Raw genomic sequence first — 17,693 nt, 5'->3', positions numbered from 1 at the left:
TAGGGGTTAGCCCATCTCCATTCCTCCTGTAATCCACAACCAGCTCCTTTGTTTTTGCGACATTGAGGGAGAGGTTCTTTTCTTGACACCACTGTGTCAGAGAGATAACTTCTTCCCTGTAGGCCACCTCGTTATTGTTTGAGATTAGGCCAATCAATGTAGAGTCGTTGGCAAATTTAATTAGCAGATTGGAGCTGTGGGTGGTGATACAGTCATGGGTATACAGGGAGCAAAGGAGGGGACTCAGTACGCAGCCCTGAGGGGCTTCTGTATTGAGAGTCAGAGGGGTGAAGGTGAGGGAGTCCACTCTTACCACCTGCCAGAGATCTGACAGGAAGTCCAGGATCCAGCTGCACAAGGCAGGGTCAAGGCCGAGGTCTCTGAGATTCTTGTCAAGCCTGGATGGAATTATGGTGTTGAATGCTCTATCAAATCTCCCTTCATTCTCCTCTGCTCCAGGGAATAAAGTCCTAATCTGTTCAACCTTTCCCTATAAGTCCCATCCTCAAGTCCCAGCAACAGCCTTGTAAGTTTTCTGTGTACTCTATGAAAATCAAAAGAAATAGGCAACAGCATTAAGAGCATAAGACAATAAGACATAGGAGAAGAATTAAGCTGTTCTACCTATTGAGTCTACACTGCCATTCCATCATGGCTGATTTATTTTCTCTCATAAACCCATTCTCTTGCTTTCTCCCCGTAACCTTTGACAGCATTACTAATCAAGAATCTATCAACCTCTGCTTTAAAAAAAACAATGACTTGGCCTCCGCAGCAGTCTGGATTTCTGAATTTCACAGAATCACCAGCATCTGGCTAAAGTAACTCCTCCTCATTTCTGTTCTAAAGAGGCATCCTTCCTTTCTGAACGGGTGCCCTTTGGCCCTAGACTTCCCCACTGCAGGAAGCATCTTCCTCACTATAGGAAACATCTTCTCCACGTCCACTCTATCTAGGTCTTTCAGTATTTGATAGGCTTCAATGAGATCCCTTCCCCCCCCCCCCCCCATTCTTCTAAACTCCAGCGAGCGCAGGCCCAGCTGAAAATTTCCTCCATCAGACGGAGAGCCTGAAATTCACAGTTGGGATGGGGATGGCCCCTTCCGTTGATGCTGCTCTCCAGTGTTTGCTGGGTGGAATAAAAAGCTGGACTAGGCCAACTTACCGTCAGTTCTACAGTCGTGCCACTCAGCACTTGGCCTATATATTTTTTTCCTTGTGACTGTATGTTCTTCTGAAATCATAACCATATATGTATTTATGCTGTGCGCTGTGTGCTGCTGGTAATATGTTTTGCACCTTAGACCAGGAGGAATGCCGTTCCGTTTGGCTATATTTATGTGTGGTTGAAAGATAATTAAACTTGAACTTGAAATTACTGCCTGATCTTTCTCACCTTCCATTTCAAGTGAAAATCAGGTAGGATATCATACTGGAATGCAGAGGCTGCAGGGAAATTTACCACCTCTGATTTAATGAAACCCGTAGACCAGCACTGAAAGTAAATTCCTTCCAGTGTATCCCCTCTAGACATTTAATTTCATGTCAATAGAGTTGAATAGGAAAGACAAATCAGATGAAACGGACAGGAGTGAGTATAACTGTTGTTAATACTTTGATTTGCAGGAGAGGAGACAGCCGACAGTTCCCCCTACGAGCCCAGCAAGAGAGGGTATGACTACGCCAGACTGGCCTCCATAACAGCAGGTGAGTCTCCTCTTTATCAAGTAGAATGACTCTTCTGTGCTCTCAGCCACCACCCTGGGAATTTAGCAAGACTGGGTCAGTTGAAGCATTAACTAATGAAAGCCAGAAGCACTGAGTTTTGCACCACTTAGCATTCAGACAAACATTTCTTAAGGGAATCTCTGCCCCATTTGACACTGACACAACCAAATGTGTCAAGACTCCTGATCTTCCCAATTTGGAGCAGAAGGAACGGTGGGAAGCAGGAACAAATGCAACTTAGAGATACAGTATAGGAATGTTATAACATAGGAGGCCATTCAGCCCTTCAGATCAGTGATATCTCCTAGCTTATCTCCCTAATTCTAACAATTATTCTCCTGCTGGAGCCCATACAGTTTCCCGATCACCACCCCGACAGACTCTGAGCTCCGGATTCCAGCGACTGTTTGCTTTTGCATAAAATTTTAAAGAAGTGTCCCTGTATCTTAAACCACCTTTTGATGGGAATAATTTCTCTCTATTTATCCCATCTAAACCAGTTACAATATGATATCCTTCAGATCGCTAATCATCATTATTTGATTTGAAAGCAGCCCGGTTTCTCCAACCTAACTTGCCTTAATTGCGACTCATATTTTTTTCGCACACCTTGTGTCTTGGATCTTCACATCTTCACCTGAAAGATCCCACCATAACATACTGTAGAGCATAAAACACTACAGCACAGTACAGGCCTTTTGGCCCACAATGTTGTGCCGACTGTTTAACCTTTCCTAAGATCAATCTAAGCCTTGCCTCCCAATAGGCCTCTGTTTTTCTATCATCCATGTGCCTCTCCAAGAGTTCCCTAAATGTCCCTAATTAACTCAAACAATAAAAGTGAAATAATTGCTATAATCTACAGTATATTCTATTGAATCACAGTAAGTTTTAAAACGATGAGAATAGCATTATCTTAGGAAGACAAAGAGAGTAAGACCATAAGATCATAGACATAGGGACAGAATTAGGCCATACAGCCTATCAAGAATGCTCCACTATTCCACCATGTCTGACCTATTACCCCCTCAATCCCTTCTCCTGGTAATCTTTAACGCCCTTCCTAATCAAGAACTTATCAACTTCCACCTTAAATATGCCCGTTGACTTGACCTTCACAGCCATCTCTGTATGTCAATGGATTCCACAGAATCCCCACCCTCTAGTTAAAGAAATTCCTCCTCACCTCTGTTCTAAGGGGACGTCCTTCCATTCTGAAGTGGTGCCCTCTGGTCCTAGAGTTCCCCACTGTTTTAAACATCTTTCCCAGTTCCACTCTATCTAGGCCTTTCACCATGAGATAGGTTTCAAAGAGATCACCCTCTCCCCCATTTTTTCTAAACTCTAGCAAGTACAGGCCGAGAACCATTAAACACTCCTCGTGAATTAACCCTTTCGTTCCTGGGATCATTCTCATGAACCTCCACTGGACCCTCTCCAGTGCAAGTATAGAATGGAAAATACTTGACCCTCACCAGAGTTTGCAGGCCGGGGTCGGGGGTTGAAATAATACATCAGTACAACACAAACAGGACACAGGAAAAGCAGAGCAGAGTGGTCCAACCAGCCAATAATACAGTAGGATCACAGATGAGGGCCAAAAACCAATAATTAATAATTTAGCCATCAAGTTAAAACTCTCTTGATATTATTTTCTATCCCTATCCCCACCCCCATCTATCCAAACCAATATGCCCTCCCACCATGCAAGGATTCTGTCAAATTCAAACACGCACAAAATACTGGAGAAACTCTGCAGGTCAGGCAGCATCTGTGGAAAGGAATAAAGAGTTGATGTTTCAAGCCAGGACTCTTCAGCAGGACTGGGAAGGAAGGGGAAAAATGCTGGAATAAGAAGGTGGGAGGAGGGGAAGGAAGTCGGCAAGTGATAGGTGAAACCAGGAGAAGGGGGGGAGGTGGATGGGAGGGGGGATGAAGTGAGAAGCTACGAGGTGATAACCCCTGAAGAGGAAGGAATCTGATCCTAGGTTTAAAACCTTTAATGCCCTACCACACTATTGTGAGAGCAACCCCCCACAAAATACTAGAGGAGCACAGCAAATCAGGCAGCATCAAAGGAAGGTCTCTGCCCAAAAGGCCAACTGTTTATTCATTTCCATAGATGCTGCCTGATTTGCTGAGTTTCTCCACTACTTTGTGTGTGCTGCCTTGGATTTCCAGCATCTGCAGAATGTCTTGTGTTTAAATATTGTGGGAATATCTGCTTTGAGATTGAAGAAGGCAGAGCACCACCACCTTCGCCAGGTCAATTAGGGACAGGTAATAAATGCTGGTCTTGCCAACAACTTATTAACTAATTATTTTTGAATTCAGTGTCTCCATTCACATTTAAAATATAGAACATAGAACAGTACACAACCAGAATAAGACATTCATCCTACGATTTTGTGTCAAGCTGATTAATTACGTCCCTTCAGCCTGCACGTGGTCCATATCCTTCCATTCTCTGCATTTTCATGTGCTGTCTAAAAGCCTCTTAAACACCTCAATTGTGTCTACTTCCAGCACCAGTCCCTGCCAGTGCATTAGAGTGCATTAAAAAAAACTTGTTCCACTCATCTCCATTGAACTTTCCCCCGTCACCTCTCAGATGCAAGCTGAGATACAAAGAACTAAATAATGAAGTGATAGTTGCCTTCATTTGAAATGCTGTTCATTTACAGGATGTTCATATACATACAATTTCTCTTGAGAAAAATGGTCCAGACCAGATGGGATGTCTCAGCCCAAAACGTCAACCATCAGTTCTCTTCCCGCAGATGCTGCCTAACGCACTGGTTTCTCCAGCTTTTTGTTTGATGCTTCAGATTCCAGTACCTACAGAATCTCTTTTGTCCACACAATCTCTCTTTGTACTTCCACAAGCTAACTTATTTGCTGTAGATGCTGATCTACTAATTTAATGAAGATCGTTATCGGTATCGCAAGAATGACTGCGATGGTCTTGGAGACGTACAGACTTGAGGAGACTTTTAACACAGGATGTTTATTTAAAACTCCTTCAAATTAACTCTTTGGAAAGATAGTGTAAGTTTGAAACTAGAGAGAAGGTACTGATTTGCATTTCACAGAGGGCTTGCTAGCTACATAAAGACGAGTATCCAAAGCAGTTATTGAAGTGCTTGGAAGCTGCCATTCTTGAAGTTTCCATAAACTGCTGCTGGTTTTGGAATTTCCTGAGAGTCCAGATGATTTAGTAGGTTGTGAGTCATCCTCCATTACCTGAACCAGACAAATATAAACTGACTTGACCACCTTGTTATGATATCAATGCTCTTGAACCATTGGGACATGGCACAGTAGCTTTGCAGTTAGCATGAACGTTTACAGTGCCGGAGATCAACAATCAGGTTTGGACTGCTGGTGCTGTCCATAAGGAATTTGTACGTTCTCCCAGTGACTGAGTAATTCTCCTCCGGGTACTCCGGTTCCCCCCCCCCCCCACCCACATTCGAACGTTGGATGATTGGGGTAAGTTGTAGACATGCTATGTTGACTCTGGAAATGTGCCAACACTTGCAGGCTGTCCTGAGCACAATCAGAAGCACCTAAGAAATGGGAGCAGGGGTTATCCATCTGGCTCATCGAGCCCACTCCACCACTCAGTAAGATCCCGCCTGCTCCCCATAACCCTTCATTCCCTTGCTACACACCTAACTGTGTCTTGTGTTGGTTGTGGATGCAAAACTATGCATTTCATTATGTTTCGATGCACATGTGACAAGAAAAGCAATCTTTTATTGTTCTTTTACATGCTGAATTCCAAAAACTTAAGCCATTGGGTTCTTCATTGCTTTCGAGAGGAAGTCTCTCTTCCCGCATCCAGGCTGTTAATCTCATTGGATCAGCAATTATTCTCAAGACAATGTTGCTAACAAATTCTTCACAGATGGTCTCTGACTCAAGTGTATCACAGATGGAGGTGCCTGAGGGACCGCAGGTTAGCTGGCCTTTTCCTCCCTGACATGAGAGGAGGTTTATTTAGATGATTACATGGCAATAATTATGTAGCATTAACACATAAGATCCTGATGAAAGATCGAGATGCAAAACGTTGACTGATGTTGCCTGTTCTGCTGAATACAATGTCCAAAAGTGTTGGAAGCAAATTTATTATCAACTTATGTACACTCAGTGGCCGCTTTATTAGGTACCTCCCGTTTGTGGGTTTGTGGGTCTTCTCCTGCTCGAGCCCATCCTCTTAAGGTTCACCAAGTTGTGCGTTCAGAGATGCTCTTCTGCACACCATTGTTGTATGTGTGGCTGTTTGAATTACTGTCAGCCTGGCCATTCTCCTATGATCTCTCTCATTTACAAGGCATTTTCACCCACAGATCTGCTGCTCACTGATATTTTTTTCATGTCTTGTCTCATTCTCTGTAAACTCTAGAGACAGTTGTGCGCGAAAATCTCATGAGACAAGAAGTTTCCAAGATACTCAAACCACCCTGTCCGGCACCAACAATCATTTCATGGTCAAAGTCACTTAGGTCACATTTCTTCCCCATTCTGATGTTTGGTCTGAACAACAGCTGAACCTCTTGACCATGCCTGCATGCTTTTTTGCATTGAGTTGGCCGATTCTTGCGTGAATGAGCAAGTGTACCTAATGAAGTGGCCACCGAGTGTATATGTCAGCATATGCTACCATGAGGTACATTTTCTTGCAGGCATTCACAGTGGAACAAAGCAATTCAATAGATTTCTATCACAAATACACTAATTCCCCATGATGAAGTGATGCACAACATTGGCCAATCTGCCTTTGCCTGTTGGGCTCTAACCTCACAATCTCCTGGAGGTTCCCTTCACCATTAACTATTCCACCCCACGGTTGTCCTTTTGCCTGAGGGCTTAGCAATCTTGTTACCTGAGAATGAGTCTTGTCACCTGAGGCTTAATTAACCATAGCCGTTGGACTCTCAGTGTGATGAAGATGCCAGCTCGCTCCAAGCCACTTGTGCTGGTTTTCCTGAGCCATTAGCTCCATTACTGCTCACATTCACTGTTGCCAGAAGCATCCCAAGGGCACACAGGAGATATGGTCCACCTAAAGGCTAAAGCCATTGAAATGCTGCACCAGAGCTTCCTCTTCCTTTGCCTGCTGATGATAAATAAATGAAGAGAACTGCACTGAAACTCAGACGCCCAGACCTGGCTAATGAGCTTTCAGAGGGGGAAGTCACAATGGATTAGAGCTTGATCACATTGGGACCACTTACTGAAAAGGCATTAAACACGTGGAGAATACGGCTGCAGAAATACAAAAGTTGATTGTTTCCTTCTCCTTCAACCGGGGATGATGCAATGACCAGCTGCTGCCCACAGCAGTCATCTACACGGTAGCACGGCTGTTAGCATGACGCTATTACAGCTCAGGGCATCGGAGTGCAGAGTTCAGGTCCAGCGCCGTCTCTAAGGAGTCCTCCGTGTGAATGTGTGTGTTTCCTCTGGGTGCTCCAGTTTCCTCCCACAGTCCAAGGGTGTACTGGTTAATTAATGATTGTAAATAGTCCTGTGATGAGGGTAGGTTAAATAGGTGTGACTCATTTTGGTGGAAGGGCCTGTTCTTTGCCATATCTCTAAATAAAAATAAAATCTGAGACTGCATTTTCCACCTCGCCACCCTGTCCTTTTCCAAATCCTTCATCTCATCATTAGCTTTTCCATCCACATCCAAAACCCTGAATACCCCTCCCAAACTCTGTAATATCCTTCCCAACCCATTCTTTCATCTGCTAAGACTTTCCTTGAAGCTACTTCCGCCGGATTTTCTGGTCCACTCTTGATCTCTCCTACTTCAGAATCAACCCCCTGTGTTTAAAAGCACCTTGAGCTGATTTGATTGCTTCTTCCAGTGCACTTTGCACATTGAGTGAGCATCTCATTTTTTTATTTTGGCAGGTCATTGGGCATTTTGTGTGCAACATAGGTCTTTCTCCCTTTACAGTCTTGCTGATTATTCCCCTTTCAGTGCCTGCCCAATTCCCTTCAGGTTTCCCAGTGTCATTGAATCTGCCTCCATCAATTCTGCAGACAATAAGATTCAGATTTATTTATTACATGTGCATCAAAATGTACAGTGAAATGTGATACTGGCATTAACAACCAAGGATATGCTGGGGGTAGTCTTCAAGCATTGCCACACATTTCAGCATTCTGGATTGTCACCATTCTTTAAAAAAAATGATTTACCTTACAACCCCTTTAGTTCTTTGAAGATGTGGTACTTTGAACTATTCACCGATGTATCTCCAGTTACCCCACCTGAACCTGGAGTGATCTTCTACCACTCTGTTATATCGCCTCTTAATCTTCTTGGCTCAAGGGTAAACAACTAGATAAGAAAGCTTCTTTGATGCATACAAACATATATGGCATTTGGCTACTGTGTCTGACAGAGGAGCCATGTCCCTTCTCCCTCAATTTCTGCAGCCCCATCTACAATCCACAAGCATCTAAGGTCCAGGTTTAGTGCCACTGGTTATTACTTCTTGACACATGTTCACTCTCCTAGAGCATCTAATTTATTTAAAAAACAGCACATCTTCCATTCACCACTGTGCTGTCCAGGATCATGCCAGAAACAGCAAACCTGATGATATACCAACAGGAAAGCAACCTTGCGAGGCCCACACTCATCTTATCCATTCTCTTTTTCCCTTCTCCTGTCAGGCAGAAGATACAAAAGCCTGCAAGTACAAACACCAGGCTCAAATACAGGTTCTGTCCTGCTGTTGGCAGACTTTTGAACAGATCTCTCGTATACTCAACTCTTAATCTCTGAACTCTAAACTTCTCACGAGAGGAACTCTTCAGCTCCTAATCTTCTGCTGTACTTCGTCGAGACCCTTGCGTTTTATTTGTGGTGTAATTATGTTACAGGTGGCCGTAGTGTAATCGCTTTACGTCACCACCAACCACTGATCGGGGTTTGATTCCCACCGCTGTCTGCAAGGAGTTTACACATTATGCACGTGACTGCATAGATCTCCTCCGGGTGCTCTGGTTTCCTCCCACATTGACGAGGGTCAGTGAGTGGTGGGCATGCAACGTTGGTGCCAGAAGCATGGTGACACTTGTGGGCTGCCCCGATCCCCCCCACTACATCATAAATGATGACAGGAAAACACATTTCACTGTATGTTTCAATGTACAAGTGACAAATAAAAGCTCATCTTTAAATCTTTGTCGACCTCCTCTGCACATTTTCTGTAACACTATATTCATTTTCTGTTTTCTTTTGGAATTTCTTGATGTAATTATGTATGGCATGAACTGACTGGATGCCACGCAAAGCAGACGCTTTTCACCGTTACATGAGATGGCAATGAGCCAAGACGAATACGGCAGTTCAGAATTATTCTGTTTAACTTTTGGGATGTTCCAGAGATTCAGCTGGGGACTGTACTCGTTCAAGCCTTGTCTGGATGCTGTGCTTTGCTGGGGATCTTGGATTCTCTTCAAAGCTCCCACTAGTGTCTCCGCACCCGTACATCATGTCTGTCAGATGCCTTCACTGCAGTTGCCACAAGGTCTATAGGAAGATATAATGTTTGTCCAATTGGTTTCACAGGGTCTGATGTCGGCGTCACACGGGCCAACCGTTGCCTGGACGCGGCCAAAGCCTGCAACGTGGACGAGTCGTGCCAAAGGCTGCGGACGGAGTACGTCTCCTCCTGCATCAAGCGCTCCAGCAAGTCCGAGACCTGCAACCACCTCAAGTGCCACAAAGTCCTGCGCAAGTTCTTCGACCGCGTCCCCGTCGAGTTCACGCACGAGCTGCTGTTCTGCCCCTGCGAGGACACGGCGTGCGCCGAGCGCAGGAGGCAGACCATCGTCCCGTCCTGTTCCTACTACGTGAAGGAGAAGCAGAACTGCCTGTCGCTGCTGGAGTCGTGCAAAGTCAATGTTGTCTGCAGGTAAAGAGGTTGTAGATTGGCTTTCTCTGTGTGACGGCAGAAGGGTTGACCTTAACTATGGTGGCTCAGTCCTCAAAATTATAAGAACATCAGAAATAGGAACAGGAGTCAGCCATCTGGCCCACTGAGCTTTCTCTGCCATTCAATAAGATCGTGGCTATTCCAGCTGTGGCTTCAGCTCCACCTACCTCACTTTTCCCCAGAACCCTTAGTTCCCCTACTACACAAAAATCTATCTAACTGTATCTTAATTAATGAGATATACCTCTACTGTTTAATTAGGTTTACATTAGTGGTACCAGCGTTGGACTTTGAGGCAGGTGGTTTTAAGTTCAAACCCAGCTGGGTCCCAGTATCTGTGTGAGAAAGGCCTGGCAATCTACTTCTGTATCTTGCCGTGAAAACCCTATGAACCCTGTGGTCCATGAGGTCATGAAGGGTCAGACTCAACTAAGCGACTGAACAACAACAAGATTTACATGGGTTGGCACAACATTGTGGGCCTGTACTGGGCTGTCTAGCACATAAGACAGAGGAATTGAATTCAGGCATCTGGCCCATTGAGTCTGCTCCGCTATCCCATTATGGCTGATTAATTTTCCCTCTCAACCTCATTCTCCTACCTTCTCCTCACAACCTTTGACACATTTACTAATCAAGAACCTATCAACCTCAGCTTTGAACACTTACGACAGTGATGGGGAATTTCAATATGCAGGTAGATGGGGAAAATTAAGTTTGTGCTGTATTTCATGTGAGGGAATTTGTGGAATGCTTACAAGATTTTTTTTAGAGCAGATTGTGGTTGAGTCCACTAGGGGAAAGGCAATTCTGGATTGGCTGTTGTGTATTGAAACAGATTTATTTAGGGAGCTTAGTATAAAGGAACCATTAGGAGGCAGTGATCATAATATAAAGAATTCTCCTTTCAGTTTGAGAGGGAGAAGGTAAAGTCAAATGTACCAGTATTACAGTGGAGTAAAGGGAATTACAGAGACAGGAGAGTGGAGCTAGCCAAAGTGGTTTGGAAGGTGACACTAGCAGAATTGACAGCAGAATGGCTGCGATTTCTGGGGGCAATTCGGATGGCACATCCGAAAGATGAAGATGTATTTTAAAGGGAGGATGAGGAAACCGTGGCTGACAAGGGAAGTCAGAGACAGCATAAAAGGAAAAGAGGGGGCATATAATATAGAAAAAATTAGTGTGAAATTAGAAGGTTGATAAGCTTTTAAAAATACAACAGAAGGCAACTGAAAAAACCATAAAGGGAGACAAGATGCCAAAAACATCAAAGAAGATACCATAAGGTTTTTTTTCAAATATATAAAGATAGGCAAGAGTGGATATTGGACCACTGGAAAATGATGCAGGAGAGGTAGTAATGGGGGACAGAGAAACAGCTGACTGATTTAATAAGTATTTTGCATCAGTCTTTACTGCAGAAGACACGCAGTATGCCAGTAGTTTGAGAGTGTCAAGGGGCAGAAGTGACAGCAGATGCTATTACTAAGGAGAAGATGCTTGGGAAGCTGAAAGGTCTGAAGGTAGATAAGTCACCTGGACCAGATGGACTACACCGCAGGGTTCTAAAAGAGGTGGTTGAAGAGATTGTGAAGGCATTAGTAATGATCTTTCAAGAGTCACTAGACTCTGGAAAGGTTCTGGAAGGCTGGAAAATTGCAAGTGTCAGTCCACTCTTTAAAGGGAAAGAGGCAGAAGAAAGGAAATTATAGTCCAGTTAGTGCTGACATCGCTGTTCGGGAAGATGATGGAAGCCATTATTAAGGATGAGGTTTCAGGGTACTTGGAGGCACAAGATAAAGTAGGCCAAAGTCTGCGTGGATTCCTTAAGGGGAAATCTTGCCTGACAAATCTGTTGGAATTCTTTCAGAAATAACAGGCAGGATAGATAAAGGAGAGTCAGTGGATGTAGTTTAATTGGATTTTCAGAAGTCTTTGACAAGGTGCCACATATAAGGCTGCTCAACAAGATAAGAGCCTGTGGTATTACGGGAAATATACTAGCATGGATAGAAGATTGGCTGGCTGGCTGGAGGCAAAGAGTGGGAGTAAAAGGGGCCTTTTCTGGCTTGCTGCTTGTGACTAGTGGTGTTCTGCAAGGGTTGGTGTTGGAACCACTTCTTTTTACATTAGATGCCAATGATTTGGATGACAGAATTGATGGGTTTTTTGGCCAAGTTTGTGGCTGATACATGGATAAGTGGAGGGGCAGGTAGGGTGAGGAATCTGGGAGCCTGCTGAAGGGCTTTGACAGAATAGAAGAATGGGCAAAGAAGTGACAAATAGAATATAATGTAGGGAAGTGCACTTTGGTAGAAGGAATAAAGGCATAAATTACTTTCTGAACTGTCCTTGTGCAGTTAACTTGCAAGTTGAGTCTGTGGTGAGGAAGGCAAATGGAATGTTAGCATTCATTTCAAGAGGTCTAGAATACAAGAGAAGGGATGTGAAGCTGAGGCTTTCTAAGGCATCGGTCAGACTGCATTTGGTGTATTGTGAGCAACCCTGAGCCACTTGACTAAGAAAAGAGGTACTGGTATTCGAGAGGTTCTAGAGGATGTTCATGAGAATGATTCTGGAAATTGAAAGGGTTAACGTATGAGGAGTGTTTGATGGATCCAGGCCTGTACTCACTGGAGTTTAGAAGAATGGGGAGGAATCACATTGAAACCTATTGAATATTGAAATGTCTGGATAAGGTGGACGTGGGGAGGGTGCTTCCTGTAGTGGGGAAGTCTAGGACCAGAGGGCACAGCCTCAGAATCAAGAGACATTCATTTAAAACAGAGGTGAAGAAGAATTTCTTTAGCCAAATTGCTTAAATCTGCTCCTATGTCTTGTGGTCTAAGTATATCCAACAACTTGGCCTCCGCAACCCTCTGTGACCTTCCGCATCTCTCTTTGAAAGGGACACCTTTGTATTCAAGGCTGTGCCCTCTGGTCCTGGACTCTCCGACTTATGTTCCATTTTCATATCCTGCTCCAGTGATAACCACGAAGATCTAGGCTAACAATCCAACACAGCACTGAGGTGGTGAATGAAGCATTAAACCAAGGCCTCAAGCAGTCATTCAGCACAGGGTGTAAAATGAGGGTAGAAGCAAAAAGTAGTAAGGTGAAAAGTAAAAGTGGCAGGCAGGCAAATCCAGGGCAAAAATCAAAAAGGGCCACTTTTCAACATAATTGTATAAGGGCTAAGAGTGTTGTAAAAACAAGCCTGAAGGCTTTGTATGTCAATTGCAGGAGCATTCGTAACAAGGTGGATGAATTGAATGTACAGATAGTTATTAATGAATATGATATAGTTGGGATCACAGAGACATGGCTCCAGGGTGACCAAGGATGGGAGCTCAACATCCAGGGATATTCAATATTCAGGAGGGATAGACAGGAAAGAAAAGGAGGTGGGGTAGCATTGCTGGTTAGAGAGAAGATTAACGCAATAGAAAGGAAAGACATTAGCCTGGAGGATGTGGAATCGATATGGGTAGAACTGCATAACACTAAGGGACAGAAAACGCTGGTGGGAGTTGTGTACAGGCCACCTAACAGTAGTAGTGAGGTTGGGGATGGCATTAAACAGGAAATTAGAAATGCGTGCAATAAAGGAATAGTAGTTATAATGGGTGACTTCAATCTACATATAGATTGGATGAACCAAATTGGTAAGGGTGCTGAGGAAGAGGATTTCTTGGAATGTATGCAGGATGGTTTTCTGAACCAACATGTCAAGGAACCAACTAGAGAGCAGGCCATTCTAGTTTGGGTATTGAGCAATGAGGAAGGGTTAGTTAGCAATCTTGTCGTGTGAGGCCCCTTGGGTAAGAGTGACCATAATATGGTGGAATTCTTCATTAAGATGGAGAGTGACATAGTTAATTCAGAAACAAAGGTTCCGAACTTAAAGAAGGGTAACTTTGAAGATATGAGACGTGAATTAGCTAAGATAGACTGACAAATTATACTTAAAGGGTTGACGGTGGATATGTAATGGCAAGCATTTAAAGATTGCATGGATGAACTACAACAAGTGTTCATCCCAATTTGGCAAAAGAATAAACCAGGGAAGGTAGTGCACCTGTGGCTGACAAGGGAAATTAGGGATAGTATCAATTCCAAGGAAGAAACATACAAATTAGCCAGAAAAAGTGGCACACCTGAGGACTGGGAGAAATTCAGAGTCCAGCAGAGGAGGACAAAGGGCTTAATTAGGAGAGGGAAAAAAGATAATGAGAGAAAGCTGGCAGGGAACATAAAAACTGACTGTAAAAGCTTTTATAGATATGTGAAAAGAAAAAGATTGGTTAAGACAAATGTAGGTCCCTTACAGTCAGAAACAGGTGAATTGATCATGGGGAACAAGGACATGGCAGACCAATTGAATAACTACTTTGGTTCTGTCTTCACTAAGGAGGACATAAATAATCTTCCGGAAATAGTAGAGGACCGAGAGTCTAGTGAGATGGAGGAACTGAGGGAAATACATGTTAGTAGGGAAGTTGTGTTAGGTAAATTGAAGGGATTAAAGGCAGATAAATCCCCAGGGCCAGATGGTCTGCATTCTAAAGTGCTTAAGGAAGTAGCCCAAGAAATAGTGGATGCATTAGTGATAGTTTTTCAAAACTCCTTAGATTCTGGATTAGTTCCTGAGGATTGGAGGGTGGCTAAAGTAACTCCACTTTTTAAAAAAGGAGGGAGAGAGAAACCGGGGAATTATAGACCAGTTAGTCTGACATCGGTGGTGGGGAAAATGCTAGAGTCGGTTATCAAACATGAGATAACAGCACATTTGGAAAGAGGTGAAATCATCGGACAAAGTCAGCATGGATTTGTGAAAGGAAAATCATGTCTGACGAATCTTATAGAATTTTTTGAGGATGTAACTAGTAGAGTGGATAGGGGAGAACCAGTGGATGTGGTATATTTGGATTTTCAAAAGGCTTTTGACAAGGTCCCACACAGGAGATTAGTGTGCAAACTTAAAGCACACGGTATTGGGGGTATGGTATTGCTGTGGATAGAGAATTGGTTGGCAGACAGGAAGCAAAGAGTGGGAATAAACGGGACCTTTTCAGATTGGCAGGCAGTGACTAGTGGGGTACCGCAAGGCTCAGTGCTGGGACCCCAGTTGTTTACAATATATATTAATGATTTAGACAAGAGAATTAAATGCAGCATCTCCAAGTTTGCGGATGACACAAAGCTGGGTAGTGGTGTTAGCTGTGAGGAGGATGGTAAGAGGATGCAGGGTGACTTGGATAGGTTAGGTGAGTGGGCAAATTCATGGCAGATGCAATTTAATGTGGATAAATGTGAGGTTATCCACTTTGGTTGCAAGAACAGGAAAACAGATTATTATCTGAACGGTGGCCGATTAGGAAAAGGGGAGATGCAACGAGACCTGGGTGTCATTGTACACCAGTCATTGAAGGTGGGCATGCAGGTACAGCAGGCGGTGAAAAAGGCAAATGGTATGTTGGCATTCATAGCAAGAGGATTCGAGTACAGGAGCAGGGAGGTTCTACTGCAGTTGTACAAGGCCTTGGTGAGACAACAGCTGGAGTATTGTGTGCAGTTTTGGTCCCCTAATCTGAGGAAAGACATTCTTGCCATAGAGGGAGTACGAAGAAGGTTCACCAGATTGATTCCTGGGATGGCAGGACTTTGATATGAAGAAAGACTGGATCGACTAGGCTTATACTCGCTGGAATTTAGAAGATTGAGGGGGGATCTTACTGAAACGTATAAAATTCTAAAGGGATTGGACAGGCTAGATGCAGGAAGATTGTTTCTGATGTTGGGGGAGTCCAGAATGAGGGGTCACAGTTTAAGGATAAAGGAGAAGCCTTTTAGGACCGAGATGAGGAAAAACTTCTTCACACAGAGAGTGGTGAATCTGTGGAATTCTCTGCCACAGGAAACAGTTGAGGCTGGTTCATTGGCTATATTTAAGAGGAAGTTAGATATGGCCCTTGTGGCTAAAGGGATCAGGGGGTATGGAGAGAAAGCAGGTACAGGGTTCTGAGTTGGATCATCAGCCATGATCATACTGAATGGCGGTGCAGGCTCGAAGGGCCGAATGGCCTACTCCTGCTCCTATATTCTATGTTTCTATGACCTTCGACCCAACTGGGTTGTGTCAACCAAGTTGCGCAATCAAGCTCATCTCACTTTCCAAAGCTCAGTCCATAACCTTCTCAACCTTTCCTATCTATCAAGGATTCCATCAGGATGTTGCCAGGACTTGAGGAACTGAGATTTAGGGAATGATTGAATAGGTTAGGACTTTAAAGGTGTTCAGGTATTCAAAATTATGAGGATAAATGGTAAGGAAGATAGGGTAAATGCAAGCAGGTTTTTTCCACTGAGGTTGGATGAGACTCGATCTAAAGGTCATAGGTTAAGGTTGAAGGATGAACTATTTAGGGGGAACGTGAATGGGAACTTTTTCACTCAGAGGATGGTGAGAGTGTGGAATGAGCTTCCAGCAAAAGTGGAAGATGTGGGTTCAATTTCAACATTTAAGAAAAATTTGAATAAGTACATGGATGAGAGGAGTCTAGAGTTCCATGTGCAGGTCGATGGGTCTAGGCAGAGTAACAGCTCAGGACAGACTGCGTGGATCGCAGAGCCAATTTCTGTGCTGTGGTGCTCTATGACTCTGAGACTATCCATGTACCTGTCCAACTGGCTTTTAAAAGTTGTATTGTACCTGCTTCACCCAATGCTTCTGACAACTCAGTCCACCTACCCTTTGTTGTAAAAAAAAAATTGTCCCTCACATTCCTGTTAAATCATTCTCCTCTCACCTTAAACCTATACCTTCAACTTCTTGGTTCCCAACCCTGGGAATAGGTCTGTATGCATTCACCCTATCTACGCCCCTAATGACTTTAGACACCTCTAAAGGTTACTTCTCAGTCTCCTACACCCCAAGGAATAAAGTCCTAGCCTGCCCAGCTTTTCCCTCTAAGTCCCTCAAGTACTAACAACATCATTCTAAATCTTTTATACACTCTTTCCAGTTTAGTAGCATTTTTCCTAGACCAGAGCAGCCAGAACTCCGCATCTGTTTTAAATGGGCACCCTTCTATCTTAAGGCTGTGCCCTTTTGTCCTAGACTCCCTCACCATAGGAAACATCCTTTCCACATCTACTCTGTCTAGGCCTTTCAACATTCAAAATGTTTCAGTGAGATTCCCCCTCATCCTTTGAATTCCAGCAAGTACAGACCCAGAGCCATCAGACGTTCCTTGTATGATAACCTTTTCATTCCTGGAATCATCCTTGTGAACTTTGTCTGAACCCTCTCCAATGACAGTACATCTTTTCTTAGATGAGGAGCCCAAAACTGTCTTGTGCATGAATACAGTGTGGTACGGGTGCAATGAATACTTGCATAGCAGAAGCAGAGATTCAGACAACTCACAGAGCATGAATTATACATAAATTTTACCAAACAGTGAATAGAGAGAAAATAAAGGACTGCAAAAAACAAGACCTCAATGCAAAATAAAGTAAAGACACAATCAGACAAAGAACACGGTAGTACACGAGATGGTGCGTAGTGTTCTATTGTGAGGGAATGTTCAGAATCAGGTTTAATATCACTGACATTTGTCATGGAACTTTTGTGTTGTGGCAGCCATACTAAAAAAATATATAAATTGCAATAAGACATATATACAGTACAGTGTTTTGTCTTGTCCATACTGGACCAACCGCCACCACTGGGCTATAAACGTGCAGGAGCAGTGTGTGGTTAAGTGCCTTGCTCAAAGACACACACGCTGCCTCAGCTGAGGCTTGAACTAACGACCTTCAGATTGCCGGCCCAAAGCCTTGACCACTTGGCCACACACCAACACAAAAGACTTAGTCACATGTATATAGTTAAGGTGCCTGAGACTTTTGCACAGGACTTGTCAATTTGTCAATGTGGATAGAGAGCGAGCTTGTAAATTGGCCGGGAGCAAGGGATGTGAGGAATGGGGAGGG

The 17,693-nt window shown here is 43.8% G+C and overlaps 1 protein-coding gene across 1 annotated transcript in view; it reads left to right on the top strand.

Moving 5' to 3' along the window:
• gfra4a (GDNF family receptor alpha 4a) overlaps window positions 1-17,693 on the top strand; it is a 211,428-nt gene that overhangs the window by 131,528 nt on the left and 62,207 nt on the right. Inside the window, exons 3-4 of the mRNA XM_073042134.1 lie at window positions 1,627-1,707; window positions 9,326-9,671. Coding sequence (XP_072898235.1) covers window positions 1,627-1,707; window positions 9,326-9,671 — 427 coding nt within the window. The remainder of the gene's footprint in view (window positions 1-1,626; window positions 1,708-9,325; window positions 9,672-17,693) is intronic.

This window comes from Hemitrygon akajei, chromosome 4, assembly GCF_048418815.1.
Source record: "Hemitrygon akajei chromosome 4, sHemAka1.3, whole genome shotgun sequence".
Taxonomy (NCBI): Eukaryota; Metazoa; Chordata; class Chondrichthyes; order Myliobatiformes; family Dasyatidae; genus Hemitrygon; species Hemitrygon akajei.
Note: the sequence above shows the minus strand (reverse complement) of the source record. Positions and strands in the feature narration are given on the sequence as shown.